Genomic DNA, 19,127 nt, shown 5'->3' with positions numbered 1-19,127 from the left:
AGAAAAATGTTCCCCCACTGAAACAGTGAAGGGCAGGGGGGGGGGGGGAGATACAGATGATAGCCAGCATTTTACATGAAAGAGATTATTAATGTCTGAGATAAATGTGGAATTGTTGTTTGTCTCTCTTTACACAGGTCTGTGTTTAAGGGTTCTGCCGTGTGTGTCTACTCCATGGCTGACATCCGCATGGTCTTCAATGGACCGTTTGCCCACAAGGAAGGTCCCAACTATCAGTGGATGCCATACACAGGCAAAATGCCTTATCCCCGTCCAGGCACCGTAAGCATGGGGTTAGATCTCCAGCAGGATCCTTCTCTCAGAATGCTGGCCTTGGGGTGTTGATCCCTCTTCCTGATGAAAATATAGGTTCCCATAGGTTCTCCTAAGAACACCCGTTTTATTTATGACCATTTGCCCTTTGAATATATACATTAGCAAGTATTTAGGGACTGAAGTTTGTGTAAGACAGAGTGTGCACCAATGCAAAATTTAGGAGTCATTTGTGTGCACACTTACATTAATAGAATTCCTTTGTGATGTCAAGGTTTAAAATGAAAATCATTTATAGGAGAAAGAGCTTTGTTTAAAAAAAGACATGATCTTTGGGACCTCTAGCTAAAGGATTTTAAATACCAGGGCTAATAAAGAAGATGTTTAAGTAAAACCCCAGAGAAATACTCCATAGTTGTGCAAGCTAGAAAGTCCTGGGTGCTGACTAAGCTCTTCCCCTCTCTGCATTTTTCACAGTTGCAGTGAAAGACATTACCGATGATATTCCCTTTTGGAAAGTGTCTTAAGCTGATTTTCCTGCTTCGGCAGCCCAGTTTCTCCTTCTCTTCTGGTTCCCCTTCTGCCCGCATGCTGGGATTCTCTGACTCTCACTGCATTCCCTTCCCGGTGCTTCCCCAGCCTCTTTTATATCATGTCCTTTGGTGCCACACAGCTCATCTGTTTCAGTGCTCGACATTTGGCCACCACGTGTGAGTCTGATTAGCATTTCCTCTCTAGATTGGTGGTCTCTCATTTAACTGGCATCTTTTCTTTGTTGGCAAAATATCCCAAAGTAAGGAGAATTCATTGTTACATTTCATTGGCTCAAAGAGTGTGGTTTTCCAGTCTCTTTTACTTATACAACCCCCCAGGGACGGTGTGGGGTGGGGGGGGGGGAAAGCAGGTCTTTGTTATATATGGGGAGGCTTCCAGAAAACCCAGAGAGCAGGCTGGGTTTGGCTTCCACAGCTGAGCAGCTGCTTCAGATGGGATTCTGAGGTTGTTGGGGTTTTTTTTATGAGCATTACTAAAACACTCCACAATCTAAGAATTACAGTGCTGCTGGCAAATGAGAGATGCACAAAGATATTTCAGCCCAAGCGGGTCAGCCTGGTAAAGCAATGAAAAGTAAACTGAAGGATATGCTGAAAGAGTTGGATCCCTTTAAGGCTGTGGAGGAGATCTGATGGCTCCACTCGGCAACAAATTCTCTTGCCCTGTAAACTCCTCAGATCTTTCCTTCTTCCAGAATGAAACAATAATTTTCTTTTAACTTAGTTGGTAAGTTTACATCCTGCTTTTCTAATCAGATGAATACCCAGGAAAGCTAAAAACAAAAATATAAAAATGCTGAACAAAAAATTGCAAAAGCATGCTAGCGTGAATGTACACAGGCCTATCCCACAATATTTTGTGCCTTCAGGTGAGGAGCAAAAGAGAATTCTTTTATGGAAAGCAGCCAAGGTGCTTTATATCCATTGATTGGATTTATATCTTACTTTTCTTTCTCTCCTCCAATTCTTCCTGAGCTTCCATGGGTGATGGTGGATATGTACTTAGCCATTGTCCTACACCAGGCCATGGAGGAGATTACACAGGGAGTGGGGGAAAATAGAAAGCCCATGGAGTATTGGCTTCAAAACATTTATATATTGGCTGAACCATATCTCATACTAGTATTTTTGCCTTGATTTTTCAGTGCCCAGGGGGAACATTTACACCCTTAATGAAATCAACAAAGGACTATCCTGATGAGGTGATCAACTTCATGCGCACTCATCCAATGATGTACAATGGTGTCTACCCCATACACCGCCAACCTCTTGTGGTGAGAACCAACGTCAAGTACAAGTTCACAACTATAGCTGTGGACCAGGTGGATGCAGCTGATGGACGCTATGAGGTGCTTTTCCTGGGCACAGGTACCCACTGATGTGCATTGAAAAGAATACACAGCACTTCCACCCACCAATCCCCAGCCTGGAAGATGAACATTTGGGTTTTATGCAAAACCAGTTAGGATAAGTAGTCTAGGGGTATTAATCTAAACTTTTCTGTATCTTCTCTTCCCCCAAGTTTTAGTAAATTTTGTAAGTAATTTATCTTGCAATGCAATCCATTGGACAACAGTCACAGAGTTATCAAATCTCAACTCCAGCTTTTCCATTTGTACTAGAATACTGTTTCAGGAGCACAGGAAAACATTTGGAACTTCTGCTTATTCAAGTCAAAGGAATTCAGGCTAGCATTTACTACTCCATAAGTCACACTTCAGAGTCCTTTTCTATACAGAATTGATTGTTCATTTCCTATGGTTTCCTGTATTACTTGCAAGGCTGCTCCAGATGCAAGAACAGAATTCTGGTAATGTTCCTCAGTTTGAATGAATAAGAGTCCCCCTCTTTGACTTTAACAGAGTAAAAATATATCAAGCAAGGATTCTAATGGATTCAGTCTCTTATTTATAAACACACCCTTCCAGAAGCTGCAGAGTAGACTTTATCTGAGCCAGCAAAGTTCCTACCAGATGTGTTGGGCTCCAGTGCCTATAATCTCATGTCTGGATAGGAAGGCTGAAAGCCATCATTCATATCTGGAGTACTATTAAGAAAGGCTGATGTAATATTATCTGCCAACCAGGCAACGTTGACCCATCATTCTCCAAAGTTTTGTTGGCGGTTTAATTAACGCAAAGCGTACAATTTTGTACATGTCCAAGTCTCCACTGAAGTGAATGGAACAGTACTGCTGATTACTTTAAGCATAAAAACACACAGCTCTAACAACATGATTTATCAAAGTGCAGAATTAATATAGAGGGAAGGCATGGCTAGCAGATGTTCCTTGCACTGGTTTGAATCTGATGTAGATGAGTTACTTGCCTCCCATAAGTCAAAGGAGACCAACCAACAGGGCAAACAGGTGGCCAAGAATACTAACAACCAAGGATGTTCCTCATTAGCTTGCAAATACTGCACAGTTATTCTTTGGGCTGCCCAATTCACTGCACAACATCCAGCAGCTGTACACAGTCTGGCCATCACCTGTCAAAATCTGCAGGGAGTTTCTTCTTTCTTTCTAGCAAAAGGTGTAATGAATCTGCAAATCTTAGTTATTTCCTGTTGCAGAAAGAACCAAGTTCAGGGATCAAGGTACTGTCTGATGGAATTCATGGCTGTGGGTGGCATTCAATACAGAAGGCATATAGAAGAGGAATGGTTGGGTTGCTCAGATAGAAGTTCTTGCTTTTAATATCATCTCCAACCGTTGAATTCATAACAAGGTTCAACATTCAGAAGTCAGTCTCGTGAGTTCATTGTCAAAATGTTGAAAAGTAATAGCTGCCAGCCACACTTCTAGGTTTCAGACCATATCTAATGTTTTCTCAGAAGCATCTGTGTCTGGTTTTTAACATGAGTTACATAAAAGTAATCATAAGGACTATTTCTTTTTAAAAAATACCGTTTAAATTTGAATATATCCAGTTGAAGTCTTTAAATATAGCTACAAATATTTTCCCTCACTTTGAAGTCTATACCCACACATGTCACAAAATTCAAAATGGTGTTTGTGTTTTAAGATGAGACCCAATTCATCCTTGAAGAAAGCACTTGGAACCCATCTCTCAACACAAACAAGATAGGAACTATCAGAAGTCTTCTAGAAAAGCATTCAGAATTAAGTATTCTTCTCCATTTTGTTTTTAAAATTTTCCCTCCAAGTGGTCACTGCAAGGACAGCTGATTAGTTTGCTTTCTTGCAATGTACTGCTTTACTCTTGCAAGTAAGGCAGAGCCATGATTTTTGTTTCAAGTTGTCCTAATGCCAGGAGTCATCTTAGAGATGGCTGAAGATCTGCCTCACTTTCAGTTAACTAAAGAGTCAGGAAGAAAGCAAGAACCTGCAAAGATCATGATCGCACCCATCCATTCTAAGCCCACGCTGCTTGCTATGGTTATTATATTAGGAAGTCAAGTTGGTATAAAAATGAAAAGTCTCTACAGAGTGATGAAAGGAGAGTCGACTTTAAATATATTTTATTAACATTTTTAATGAATATTGACTTTGAACTGTAATCCTTCTTCATGACTAGCTGGCTCATGAAATTGATAGTCCATGTGGAAAAAAAAGCAAACTCCTTACACTTTAAAATTCACTCACTCACAGACACAGACACAGACACACAGACACACACACACACACACACACAGAGAGAGAGAGAGAGAGAGAGAGACAGTTTTTTGAGGTTCATATAAACTGAAAAAAGTATCAGTGCAGTATTTCCTTTATGTGCAGTTCTTTTTCTCTTGGGTTTAAGTTATTTATGATTGTTATATAATGTGCTTGTTAGGTTTCTTTCCTTCATCTCAGGATTGTGAGCTATTTTGTGGTTCTGTAAATTCATGACAGGAATGTGACTTTCTTTGTGGTGGCCAAATTATGAGAAAACCTGTCAGTTCAAACCAGTTCTTGTATGGAAAATGAAAGCTGAATGAAACTTGACCAACATTCTCTTATGACAACAAGCTAACCAGCCATTCCCAGACACTTTCCAAATATGCAGAGACTACCATTGAAAAAGTTGTTAATGCTAGTTAAAACGGAAACTATACAAAAAAGAAGACCTACATAAAGTCTGTTTCTATTATGTTGCAGATCGTGGGACCGTCCAGAAAGTCATAGTTTTGCCCAAAGATGATTTGGAAACAGAAGAATTGATGCTAGAAGAAGTTGAGGTGTTCAAGGTACAAGTGATGATTACCTTAATCTAAAATTTTAATTACATGTGTGCTTCAAAGCAAGAATAATGTAGTGGCAGAATGGAAGATGTGAAGGTCATTGTTCACATTTCAGTTCAGCTATGATTCTACTAAGTAGTTCTGTCATTTGCTATATGGAGTCTGGATGGTGATCTCTGATTGGATCAATATGGTGGTTACGGTTAGGGTTCGAGTATGAGATGAGTTAGGCTGAGAAAAAGGAACTGGTCCAAGGACACCCAGTCAATTTTCATGCCAAAAGCAGAACTAGAACTTACATCTCCTGACTTCTAGCCTGGTGCCATAACCACTAGACCAAACTGGGTTTCATTGAAATATTCACATATGCAACCGAATAAGATACCTTAGTTTATTAGTATATGAAGAAACGAAAGATCTGATCAATCTTATTCTTTATGTATGTAAATGCACAGTATGCACGTAGACATCCACAACCAAGTCCAAAACCTTCTGTTTAAAAGTGCAGTGTTAAAGATCAGTAGCTTTTGAAGAGATGGAGCTGATCCAAATATTAATAATAATGAATGCATAAATATTGAAACATTACCTTTATACGTAAGATCATATTAAATAATAATTGTTTAGGAATGGTGCAAGGGCTAGATTAAAATAACATATTTTGAATACCCTCCCAAAATCAGTAACTGAATGCTTAGAACTGATATTCATGACGTTGGATTCTCCCAGTTTTTCATATAATACTTTTAGTTGGCACGGATGCATCGCATCAATTGGTCTACTCTTCCTAAACTACTTCAGGGACCATTCATTCTGTTTTATACATGGATTAACCATTATGGATTAACTGTTTGGTTTCTCTACAGATTCCAGCCCCAATCAAGACTATGACCATCTCTTCCAAACGGGTGAGTACTCTCTTCCTGAGAGTGTCTATGGAGATTCTCAATCATCCAAGCCATGGTTGTTTCCAAAAGTCAATCGGGCTTTCTTGGGGTTTTTTTTCTTTGAAAACGTTTTGCTTCTCATCCAAGAAGCATCTTCAGAACTGAAGCATCTTTGGGACTCTTCCTGAGACAATTTCTAAATCTGGTTCAGAGCTTGTTCATTGACAGTGCTCTTTTCCCCCCTAACTAGTGTTCTTCTTGGCAAAAGGCTAAGATACTTGTAGGTGTCCCCTCCTTCAATTCTAGCCCTTTTCTATTTCTTTGAGTATCTACACTGCCTTGGGTTTAGTCCAAAAGTTTTTGATTATTGGGGTGCAACTCTGGGTAAGCTGGTCAAGGCAGTGTTTCTCTCCACTTTGTCTCAAGGAAATCTATTTCACCACCATCCCCATCACTGGTGAATTGTGGGAGTAGAAGAATCTGTATCTCTGTCAATATCTGAATGTTACTATGCCCCAACAGCAACAGCTCTATGTATCCTCAGCCATTGGGCTAACACACCTGGCCCTCCACCGCTGTGATGTGTACGGAGAAGCCTGTGCTGACTGCTGCTTGGCCAGGGATCCCTACTGTGCCTGGGATGGCAAGTCCTGTTCCCGCTATTCTGCTTCTTCCAAGAGGTACTTCCAAGAGACTAAAAAGACTGCTATTTGCTCTGGATAGGTAATCCTTAGCAAAGGGACTTCCAAAGAAACTGGGAAGACAAGAACAAGGACATAGAACATAGAAAGGGATTATTTCTAAAAAGATCTGGAAGTATATTGAGCTGGTTTTACAGCAGAAAATTAGCAATGTTGTCCTTATGTCTCACAGGCATAATTCCATCTGGGACCACTTCTGAATCTCATGTTATAACCTATGAGGTAGCCTATGAGCCGTACATATATATTTATTCCATTCCCTTTCAGGTTAAGCAAAATGATGGAATCTTCAGAAAAAAGAGCAAAAAGTAATAAACAACAAACATGAGACTCAGGAGAGAAAGTGGGGTGGGTGGGGAAGGAAACCTCACTAAGTCTAGTTTACATAAATACTCTGTTATATTTCTCCATCGCTTTCTTTCCACGGCAACTATACACCACTTTACACATTGCCGTTTGCTCTGTAAACTTTCCACCTCTGAGTATTCTCAATTTCATCCGACCACAATTTTGTCAGTCCTCTTCCTCTCAACTTCTTCACTCTTCTTTCCTGTATTCATCAGGTGAATTGATCCTCATTCGCTTCGTTTGTTTAACCAAAGAATCTTCACTCGGGTCACTGACTTGATTATTTAATCCCCATTTGTTCATGGGGTGGTGGTTCCGCAGTTAAGACTGCTGGGCTTGTCAGCTGGAATGCTGGAAATCCAGGTTTGAGACCTGAGTGCCACACAATGGGGTGAGCTCCTGTCCTTGCCCCAATTCCTGCCAACCTAGCAGTTTGAAAGCATGCAATTGCAAGTAGATAAATAGGTACCACTTTGGTGGGCAGGTAACAGTGCTCTGTGATGTCATGCTGGCCACATAACCATGGAAATTCCTTTGGAGAGTGCTGGCTCAATGGCCTTTAAATGGAGATGAGCACCACCCTCTACAGTCAGCAATGGCTAGCGGAGTACAATCCGCAGGGACTCCTTTACCTTTTACCTTTAGGTAGGGTGCCACTGGTAAAAGATTGCCGGCGGATAACACCCAGGGATAGGGCCTTCTCTGTGGGTGCGCCTGCCCTCTGGAACCAGCTGCCCGTGGAGCTTAGGACCGCCCCTGACCTTTGTTCATTCTGCCGGGACCTGAAGACCTGGCTCTTTGAGCTCTCCGGCCCAGGCTGAGAATTTTTAATTGAGGTTTTTCGTTAAGGGATAATTTAATCTTTTTAAATTGTTTTTTAACTTTTGTATTTTGTACTGTTTGATTTTAAACACCCTGTAAACCGCCTGAGTCCTTCGGGAAAGGGCGGTATATAAATTTAATAAAATTTAAAAAATTAAATTAAATTATTTATCACCCACCCATTCGTATTCTTATCTTTTCTGGTTTTACCACACACACCTCGTAAATAACTCTGTATCTCTGACATGATCGTCTGTTCCTTCCATACAGCAAAAGGGGAGCAGCTTGTTCTTATTCATAGATGTTTTCCCTTCTTTCAACATGCATTCTCCCAACTAACAGGTGCCGGTAGAAACAGAAGCTATCGTTCAATAGGTTGCTCAGCATTTTGTAAGAAAACAAATCCATTTTCCCCCTTTTAAACCACAGCACCTACAGGTTCACCACTTTTCAAAACTCCAGCAGCATCTATGATTACTCTTCATATTTTTTCTAAACATATCAATATCTTGTATTTGACATACCGCTGTCATTCCTATACAGTTCTCCAAAATACGCCTTCCAGGGTTCCCTCTTCTTTCAGTTTGATCCCAGATCATTTTAGTGCTTCTTAATTCAGCTCTTCCACTTCACTGAAGAGGGCTTCTTGTTTAGTCTTCTTCAAAGCACTTTCATTGCTTATCTCCATCAAAATCAGTCTTATTCTCTATACCTCTTTCAACTGCTTTTTGCTTTCCTCGACTACTACTTCACAGTTTTTTCTCTCGGTACATAGAATAACAGAGTTGGAAGGAACCTTGGAGGTCTTCTAGTCCAACCCCCTGCTTTTAATACAATACTTTTTACAATTATTCTCTAACTTGCCTATATCTTAATAACATTTTCATTTTCACATTTCATTAAGCATCTTATTCCATATTTCCCATTAACAGTGGCCTTTTGTAACTTAATGCTTTTTATTCTTTTCTAAAAAGCTACTAGGTCCTCTTTCCTTACATTGTTTCACAGAAACACAACCTTCATTTCCTTAATTTAATTCACAAATTCAGACACTTACCACTTACTCTTCTGATACTCCTAACTATATTCCTATATGCCATGTTTGCCCATAGATGGCTCATATGTAACTTAACTGCCCAAGACAAGTTTAGTTAATTGAGGTTTTCCCATGCTGCTTTTGAGTAATAGAGGGAGAAAGTAGACTAGGTTGTTCACCCTAGTCATATCAGTGTCGCGTGTAGAATTCCATGTTAACTGTGAAGACACATTACCAGCCAGTTTTCAAAACCCCCTGGCCATCATGCCATAAGTTCATCCTACACCCCAAGCATACCTATGCTGTTCTATCCAAACTAGAACTAGAAAACTAGTTACTTCCTTGCAAGCCAGCATACTGGTTCTTGAAAGATGTGAGTAATTTTTCAATATTGGCTAAGAATTACTGAAGGATTCCCTGCATGGGTACAGGCCAGAAAATTAGAACAATGAAGTTGATTATAACAGCTTTCTATCATGTTGCTGTTTCTACTGTTAGTGGTAAGACCTGAGATTTCAGTTGCTGATCCGGCTGCTTCTTTCCTCACTGCAGACGTAGCAGACGTCAAGACATCCGGCATGGCAACCCTATCCGTCAGTGCAGGGGTTACAATTCCAACGGTGGGTACCATATTCCTAGCCTCTAGGAGATAGAGGTTAGCATATCCTGCACTGAGGAGGTCTTGGGGAACAGTGACTCTGCTTCTTATGGCCCGCTGTCTGTAAAGGTGTTTGCAGCTCCATTTCACATACTATTTTAATCCCTATAAGAGATACACAGATGGCTAGTTTACCAGAAGAGATCAATGAAGGGTGGAACATCTTGAGGTTTGGGTACAACCATGATATCATTCTTCCTCATATCTCTATAAGAAGATTTATGAAAGGTTAAGTCCTAATTCTTTATTTTTGTTTTGGAGGATAAACATGATAACAACCAAAATTTCTAGACATCGCAGTTGTGCAGATTCATTTGTGGGATAAGGTGAAAAGGCAACCTTAAAAGGATTCCCTGATCCAGTGTTTTTATTACAAAAGGGGGACTTTATTATAGAAGGGAAAATTATCAAATTTGCAGATGACACTAAGCTGGCAGGAATAGCCAACACCCTAGATCAGACATGTCAAACTCGTGACATCACGTGACGTCGCGCAACATATTGGAACTTTTTCCCCATTGCCAGCAATGGGGTGGGCACAGTTTCCTCGTGATGCATCCGGCCCGCGGGCTGGCAGTTTGACACCCCTGCCCTATATGATAGGCTCAAGATCCAGAGGGATCTTGACAGACTTGAACACTGGGCCCTATCTAACAAAATGAAATTCAACGTACAGAAAAGTAAAGTCTTATACTTAGGCAAGAAAAACCAAAAGTACCCATATAGTTTGGGTGAAACCAGGCTTAACAGCAGCAACTGTGAGAGGGATCTTGGAGCCTTAGTGGACAATCAATTAAATATGAGCTAACAGTGTGAGGCGGCAGCCAAAAAAGCCAATGCAATCCTAAGTTGCATTAACAGAGGGATTCAATCAAGATCACGTGACGTACTAATACCACTCCATAAAGCCTTAGTAAGACCACACCTAGAATACTGCAATCAATTTTGGTCTCCAGACTATAAAAAAGATGTTGAGACTCTAGAGAGAGTGCAGAGAAGAGCAACAAGGATGATGAGGGGACTGGAGACTAAAACATATGAAGAATGGTTACAGGAACTGAGCATGGCTAGTCTAGTGAAGAGAAGGACCAGGGGAGACATGATAGCAGTGTTCCAATATTTGAGGACCTGTCACAGAGAGGAGGGGGTCAACCTGTTTTCCAAAGCACCTGAATGCCAGGCAAGGTATAACAGATGGAAACAGATCAAGGAGAGATTCAACTTGGAAATAAGGAGAAATTTCCTGACAGTGACAACAATCAGCCAATGGAACAGGCTGCCTTCAGATGTTGTTGGTTCTTCATCACTGGAGGCTTTCAAGAAGAGACTGGACTGCCATCTGTCAGAACCGGTGTAGGAATTCCTGCTTTGGCAGGGGGTTGGACTAGATAACCTGCAAGGTCCCTTCCAACTCTTATTCTATTCTATTACCAGCCTCATTCATACTGGCTAAGTTTAGAGAGGGAGACCAAGGTCTAGATCAAGTTTAAGACACGTTGGGCTTCAATTCTCAAAATTCCATAGCCACCATGTTGTGAAATGCATCTAAAATTTTCTAAGGTTGAGAAACACTGGTTAAATGAAAGAAAGTGGTTGTATGTATACAAAAGCGAAGTGGTATCCAATAGAAGAAAGTGTTTGTAGCTCAGGGTTCAAATGTGGAGTCCTTGATGCTCTCTGAATTGGATGTTTGCTTGCAGATATTTCATTACCTAACTAGGTAACATCAGCAGCATTCACACTAACTGGGTAATGAAATGTCTGCAAGCAAACAAGCTCATAGAGCAGCACCAAGGATTCCACAAAGTGATATATCAATTATTGGACAATAGTTGCAAAGAGGAACCATTCCTGTTCATCTTCAGGAAAGTGTTAAATTTTACATGAGGTACCAGCTTTTTCAGCAGGAGAATTCAAAGGTTGCAAACAGTGTTCAATAATGGCATGGGTTTTCATGTCCTATGCATATGTACACATGCATAGACATATATTTATTTTTTATTTATTTATTTTAATTCCATTTATATCCCGCCCTTCTCCGAAGACTCAGGGCGGCTTACAAGCTTAGCAGTATATCCCCAGAACCATGGTGTGATTTTCTGAAGCAGATCACACAAAGCCCAGTGATATTCCCTGAAAATCTGTGTGTTGTGTGGGTTATGAGATTCACCTGAAAAGGATGTCTGATAATAAATGTGGTCACTTCTTTTGGGTAGATAGCCTTTGATTAGTCTAGAATGATTGTGCTTCAAAGATGTCGTGTCTCCCTTTGTAATCTTACCATCTTATTAATTCTTCCTTCTCCCACTTCCAGCCAGCAAGAACTCAGTGGAGGCTGTTCAATATGGAGTGGAGGGAAGCACAGCCTTTCTTGAATGCCAGCCTCGCTCCCCTCAAGCCACCATCAAATGGCTCCTCCAGAGAGACAACAGTGACCGAAGGAAAGAGGTGAACAGACAGGCAAGGGAGAAAAGACCATCTTTGGAAAGTAGTCAGGGAAAGGGGGTGGAGATGTTTAAACATATGGTAGGGAAGGAGGAGTCTGCATCCCAGTTGAGGGTTTGCGGGGGGGGGGAGTGGTACCCCTCCTCTTTTAGCTTGAAATAGCTCTTTCATTCTTTCCCTTCAGCCTGCTTTCAACCTCTTCACTGACATCAGAGTATTTTTACCCATGCTCTAGATACTAAAAGGCACACACAGTTATCACACAAGCTGGCAGGCAACCATCCAGGACACTTCCATATCTCACAAGCAAAGAGCACAGCTGCCGTTGATCTTGTTCAGCTAGAACTTTCCATGTGGGTTGGGCTAAAGCTGACTGACTTGAAATTCTCCCCCGCCATTCTGCAATTGGATTCAAGACTTTCTTAGGGACCGGTTACAAACAGTGAGGGTCGGGTCTGCTTTGTCCACTCCCCTGAAGCTTTGCACCGGCTCGCCACAGGGCTGCATGCTTAGCCCCTACCTGTAGTCTTTATACACATATGACTGTGTATCATCTGACCCATCCACTGCGATAATTAAGTTCGCAGATGATACGACTGTGGTGGGTCTTATTACAGGTGGGGATGAGACAGCATACAGGGTGGAGGTACAAAAACTATCCATATGGTGTAGTAACAACAACTTGCACCTGAACATCGGCAAGATGAAAGAGATGGTGCTAGACTTCCGGAGAAAAAAGGAGGAACCTGCCCCACTTTACATCGGGGAGGACTGTGTGGAGAGAGTTTCCTCCTTTCAATTTCTGGGAGTCTACCTCTGTGAAGATCTGACCTGGAAAGTTAATACAACCCAGGTGGCTAGAAAGGCCCAACAGAGGCTTCACTTTCTCAGGGTCTTGTGGAAGAACAGGGTAGAACAACGGCTAATGACCCTCTTTTACCAGTCTACTATAGAGAGTATGGTATTGTGGTTTGGTATGCTGGTCTGACAGCCGCGGATAGGAAAGTATTACAGAGGGTGGTGAGTACAGCACAAGACATTGTGGGCTGTCCCCTGACACCACTGGATGACATCGCCAGGGCTCGCTGACTTGGAAGAGTGAGGAAAATTCTCAGGGATGACTCACACCCTGGACGGTATCTCTTTACTCTCCTACCATCGGGTAGGAGATATAGGAGTATAGCCAGCCGTACCAACAGGCTGAAAAACAGCTTTTATCCATGGGCTGTTAGGCTTTTGAATGGGACATAATCTCTGTGAACTTATGCAGAATTGACTTGGGAGGCCGGTGTGTGGTGTAGTTGGTTCACATGGTGTAGTAAGATGGAGGGTTTGTTGCCACTGTGTATTGGGGGTAGGAGCACAAAGGGAGGCACAGCTAATCTCAATGTACACATACAGTAGTTGTACTTTAACAATAAAAGTTCATTTCATTTCATTTCATCCCAGACTGCATAGCCATTGGGCATGGCTGGTTGGAGAGGATGGAGTTGAGGTCAATATGGAGAGTGACAGATTGAAGGATGCCGGAGTATGCTCTGAAAGTCTTTTCAACCTATGTCAGCTAAAGCTGATCTTTCTGAATCCCCTCCCAACCCACATGATTTCTCGAGCACAAATACAGGTTTTTCTCAAGCCCTGCCTGTGCTCTCATTTCATCCTGAGCAAGAAGAATAGGAAGTGGGCAGTTGGTAATGATTGATTACTCATTAGGTCTGCAGTAGAGGTTTTCTTTTTTAAAAAAAACTTTAATTGTTGTAAGAGGAAATATAATGTGAATTGTGAAACAAGAAGGCTCCAAGCCCTAAAGGGATCCAAGAAGACAACTAAGGTTGATTGTGACCTATGGCTACTTCCTTTCCTACCATTGTTTTCTAATATCTCCAAGCTTGGCTGATTCACCTCTACTAACCATTTTTTCTGCTGTTTCTCTTTCCACAGCTCCGCACTGAAGGACGGGTACTGAGGACAGATCAAGGGTTGTTGTTGCGGTCCCTGCAGCTCTCAGATGGGGGTTTGTATTCCTGCACAGCCACAGAGAACAACTTCAAGCACACCATAGCCAAAGTGCAGCTGCATGTACTGAGCAGTGAGACTGTCCATGCTGTGCTCTTCCAGTCAGAAGCCCCCGTCCCCTCTGCAGCAGCTATGAGAGCTGGCCTGCCAGGCACCTTCAGCTCTCAGTACCATGATCTTGTCCAGCTGCTCACGCAGCCCGAGATGGGACTCATCAATCAGTATTGCCAGGGATATTGGCGGCATGTGGCCTCCAATCACAAGGAGATTTTGGCTGGTCTCAAAGCCAAAGAGTTGCATGACCAGAAGAAGCCACGAAACCGCCGGAATCACCAACCAGAGATGGATCAGCACACATGAGAGTGGCAGCTGAAAGGGACTATGTGATGACAGTTCTATAATTCCCCATTTTCATATATATATATATTTCTCATATATATATATGAGAAATCTCACACCACCACACACTGTTCCCTATCAAGACAGTATTTATTTGTAGGTTGTACATAATCCATGGGTCTTGCCTGGGTGCGAGGTGGCAAAGAGCTTGGAGGCATTCCCCATGGCAGCTGGCTCTTCCTTCTCACATTTATCTGTGGTACTGTAAAAGAATTGACATCTTGAAGGGTAGAGAACAGAGCCAAAGCAACTCTTCCCTTTGCCTCTCAAGTGCGGATAGCTGACCCCAGTCAGGGAAGGAGAGGCTCAAGGTTGTCCAATGGCAAAGTTACTGTTTCCTTAGCTCTCTTTCTCCATTATGGTCTTAGCACAATTGGGCACAATACTCTATGGATCCAGAACAGTGTGGCAATGACTTTTAAGGCTGGCCCATCCTCAGCAAAATTGGGATATTGCGGTTACTATCACTGAAACAATTCCTTTTTGGTGGTGTTGTTTTTTTTAAGACAGCTGTCAGGCACCAAACATTCTCCCAGTCCTACTCCCCTTACTACTACACACCCAGAGGTGTATATAAGCCCCTGCCACACCTACAAAGCACTTTCTTCCTCTTCTAGACATCTCTCTGACTCAAAGCACATATTGAAGGGACGCCCTCCAGGGAAACTTGCTATGGAGACTGCAGCTCTTAGGGAGCCCGAGCTATTTGAGGAAGAAGGAAGTGCTCCATCAAGGATATCTATATATGACCCATGCGGTGCTCTTCCTGCTACTGAAAATAAGCCAATTCCACTAGGTGTTCAAAAAGGACTTTCTGATTTGACAGTGCTTCAACTGGAGTGCCTTCCCAGGATGAATGGGATTTGGCCACTCCGGGCAGAGGCAGCTGGTTTGGTTGAGCAGTTTACCATTGATGGACACAAGGGCCGTATCCAAATGAGTTATGCCAGGGAGATGTAATGTACATATGAACCAAAGCTACTCTCCTGTAGTGCATGCATCAGGCATTTCCAAGACCAAAGACAGCATGGCCATTGAAGAAGGAGAGAGGATAAAGCATTGGTGCATGGCCATCAGGATATCTGGTTTCTGTTTTAGTAACCCATGGAGGAATCGGTGCCTTGGTTTCCCAACTTAAGTTCTATAATGTATTCATGTCAGATTGCCTGTAAGGAGTCCAAAGCTTCAATATGATATCCCATCGAGCAAAGCAATATAAACCAAGGACAAGTGTAACAATCTGACCGAAGGTGTTCTAATAGTCACAGAAGAATTCTATAGCATCAACATTACTGAGCAGGTCACATGGCCAATGTAAGAAAAAGACAGGATGGCGAGAGCATGAAGGGGGAGATTCAGGGAGATCTGTTTGTCTTTCAATTGTAATGTGAGTTTATGAAAAACAGGCTAAAGATTAATAAGCATTCAACTGCATGGAATCATTGTCTCTCCACAACCTTACTGTTCTCTCATCTTCAGAAATGAAGCCAACTTTGCTAGATTCTCAGTCTACCTTTAAATTATAATACAGGTAGTCCTCGACTTACAACTATTCATTTAGTGACTCTTCACAATTACAATGGCACTGAAAAAAGTGACTTTATGATTGGTCCTTGCGCTTATGACCATGACAGCATCCCCACGGCTGCAACCAACATGTATTCAGAACAGTTGCAGTGACCCAGGATCATGCAATCGCCATTTACAACTGCTCAGCCTTCTGACAAGCAACATCAATGGATTCACTTAGCCACATGATTCACTTGAGAATTGCAGTGATCACTTAACCATGCCCAACAAGCTCATAAAATGGGGCATGACCCACTTAATAACTGCCTTGCTTAGCAACAGATATTATGGTCTCAATTGTTATAAGTTGAGGACTAGTTGTAATTAAACATGGAACATGAGCGTGAACAGGTCACATGTTTCTCATCATCAAATAAGCACATTCAAAGAGGGAGAGGGTTCCTGGTTGAAAAGGTGAATGTGCCAAATTTAGGTTATATCTTCATTTCCGCTCTTGAATGTCTTCCCACTGAGCTCATTTTTCCCCTAGCTGTAGTCTGTCTTCAATGTCTTCCCCCCATGGAAAACAGTTTGGTGCTCTTGGGTCTATGAATCCAAGTCTCATCGATATAGGCATGATTTTTATCTTCCCCTAACTCCATAGGGAAATGAAATTAAAAGTAAGCCACATGGCATCTACTTGCAGAGCTGCAGCATTCTGCATATCCTGACTTTCTGATTGGAATAATCTGTGCACTGATGCAAGGAAGACAAATGCTTTCCTATGGCTATGGATCTTGTTAATATGAAGCTAATTACACAAAGCTACAGGGACTACCATTACTGTGCATAGTAGGTATAGAAAGTATCTTGCACAGAGCTTATTGTGTATCACATTACCCTAATTGTATAGCTGGAGTAAGTTAGGGTGATGGAAACTATATTGTTTCTGCTTCTGTCTGCACAGCAAGGAAGTGTATTCACAGCAGTGCTGAAAACTGCAGAAATCTGCAGTTTATGTGATTCTGCCTCTCCCCCCCCCCAGCTGTATACCCACCTGCTGTTAACAAAAGGTGTTCACCTTTCATGCTTGGAAGAACAGGACCTTCTTCATTCACCTCCCTCCTAAACGCAGGCCCCCTTCCTCTGCCAGTCAGTGATGTGAGTATACTTTCTCTTGTAAATAACTGTAAATAAAAAAAAAATAAACCTGAGATACGGGGCATCTGAGCAGTAGCTCCCCATGATGAAGTCAGGCAGAAAGCCACATTGCGCTTGTAATGTGAGATTCCTGTGGACAGAACAAGCTAATAAACACTGGCTTTGTTTTTGGAAACTCCAGACTCCTTCATCTTCACTCCCATCTTCAACTGAGTGCTCTTTTGTCTCACTGGCCCAAATTAGGATTGCAAGCGCTTCTATAGCCTGTCCCTCCAGGATAAGCTTGTACAGCAGGGGTGTCAAACTGGTGGCCCGTGGGTCAGATGCGTCATGCGCAGGCCACGCCCACCCCAGCTCTGCAAAAGGGAAAAAAACTCACGATACATCATGTGACACGATCCAGTTTGACACCCGTGTTATACAGTGATAAGAATATATGCTTGTTACTGAAAACTAGACTCTGTTACTCGTAGAGAATGTACAACAGTGTTGGTTTTCACCCAGCTACCATCACACATGCTCGCTCACATGTTTTAATCTTTCTACCTCTTGCTGTTGTATTTGAAAAACTCCCCAGTAAATTTTTGTGACTCAAAGACCAAATTTTGCACACTCTAATAAAGAGATTGGATTGGCTGCACCAACTTCCCATTACAGCTGTGTCAGATTATAACTTATCATATCACATACTTTTTCTGGAGAGAAAGGAAGTCTTGGTCCCCTTCTGAAAGCAACATATCAGGAAACTAGCAAAACTTTCATTATCATGTCGTCCAAGGAGACACTTTGTATTAGTATAGGGAAGCCCCCAAACATAGGAGCCCACAATTGCTATTTGAAGTGGTGATACCTATTCCGTTATTGCATTCTCTAATCTTTGTTTCTTAAGCAACCCAAATTGGGGACCATTATCCATCGTGAAAAAAAATGCATTTTGTCATTAGTTTGGGAGTTTTCTTTTTTGGTTTATCTACCTGCATTTCACATTATTTCAGCTTCTCCTAGGGTTTTATGAGAAAGTAAAAAAAAACACACAACAACAACCCTATCTAGCTGCTTTTTGACATCTTGGGTAACTTTACAAACCTGTATCCTGCTTTTCAGTAGCCCAGTTTCTCAACTCACAAGCTCCAAAGATAACACCATTCCCATTTCTTCACCTGATCATGTGGGCCTTTTCTCCTTTTTCAGCTCGACAGCGTCCTTTTCTCATGTCTTTTTTGAGAAGTAGCACACAGAACTGTGCACACTATGCCAAGAACGGTCACACCTCAAATAACACATCCGAGCAGTTCCACGCCATCTATAAATATGGCCACAAAAATCATGACTGGAAATTTCTGGACTCACAAGGTTTATACAGTTCATTATTTTAAAATCCCCAGGATAGATCTCCATCAGAAGCAGAAATAATATAACGAAGCCCATTAAGTTGTGGATTTCAGATTTTGATTTGAAAGCAAGAAACCGGTTCAGGTTTCATTAAAGGAGATATCAAAGGGATACTGAGAAGCTAAAGTTGACACTTGTGCAATAAACTCCACAGTCCACAGACTCATTGTATTAGATGTTAAGCCCAACACCTGCATTTCAGTGGGTGAAAACATAGACTGCTCTGAAACTCCATTTCTTGTTTCAAGGCTATTTGTGCAGAAATTCTACTGATGTGTATATAGCTGTTGACCATAAAGTCACCCAACCAGAGCTTGTTTTACATTTATGGAGCAACAAGTTACCCCCTCCCCTTTCTTTTTTTTTTAATGGAGCAACCAGTAGGTGATTTTATGCTGCTTCTGGTTGATGATCAATCTGGGAAGGACAAATGTTGGGTTCCCTAGGCCTGGGCCTGGCCCTCCGTGCCCTGAGGCCTAGAGACAAATAGGTCTTGTTCATAATAAAAGGAGAGAACACGAGCTCCTGCCTCTCTAGGGTGTGCTGAAACAGCTGGTTAAGCAAACACACGGGGAAGAAGAAACCAGGGTCATGGACTCATTTCCTGTCCTTTCCTGCCACTGGCTAAGTTGGGGAATTGGGTGGACCATCAGGGACAGGTTTGCCAACCCCCCGAAGGCTGTCACAGCCTTTTTCCTACTAGTGCGCAGTTGTGAAGCTTGACAGGGATTTTGTGTACCT

The 19,127-nt window shown here is 42.0% G+C and overlaps 1 protein-coding gene across 1 annotated transcript in view; it reads left to right on the top strand.

Moving 5' to 3' along the window:
• The window catches only part of SEMA3F (semaphorin 3F), a 166,510-nt gene extending 148,893 nt beyond the window's left edge, over positions 1 to 17,617 (top strand). The window contains exons 12-19 of the mRNA XM_083356151.1: positions 138 to 282; positions 1,973 to 2,195; positions 4,930 to 5,018; positions 5,879 to 5,920; positions 6,422 to 6,579; positions 9,359 to 9,426; positions 11,779 to 11,912; positions 13,851 to 17,617. Of these exons, the coding sequence (XP_083212277.1) occupies positions 138 to 282; positions 1,973 to 2,195; positions 4,930 to 5,018; positions 5,879 to 5,920; positions 6,422 to 6,579; positions 9,359 to 9,426; positions 11,779 to 11,912; positions 13,851 to 14,285 (1,294 nt within the window). The 3' untranslated portion in view covers positions 14,286 to 17,617. The remainder of the gene's footprint in view (positions 1 to 137; positions 283 to 1,972; positions 2,196 to 4,929; positions 5,019 to 5,878; positions 5,921 to 6,421; positions 6,580 to 9,358; positions 9,427 to 11,778; positions 11,913 to 13,850) is intronic.
• The last annotated feature ends 1,510 nt before the right edge of the window (positions 17,618 to 19,127 follow it).

The sequence above is a fragment of the Vipera ursinii genome, assembly GCF_947247035.1.
Source record: "Vipera ursinii genome assembly, chromosome: 2".
NCBI lineage: Eukaryota > Metazoa > Chordata > Lepidosauria > Squamata > Viperidae > Vipera > Vipera ursinii.
This window is presented reverse-complemented; position numbering and strand designations above follow the sequence as displayed.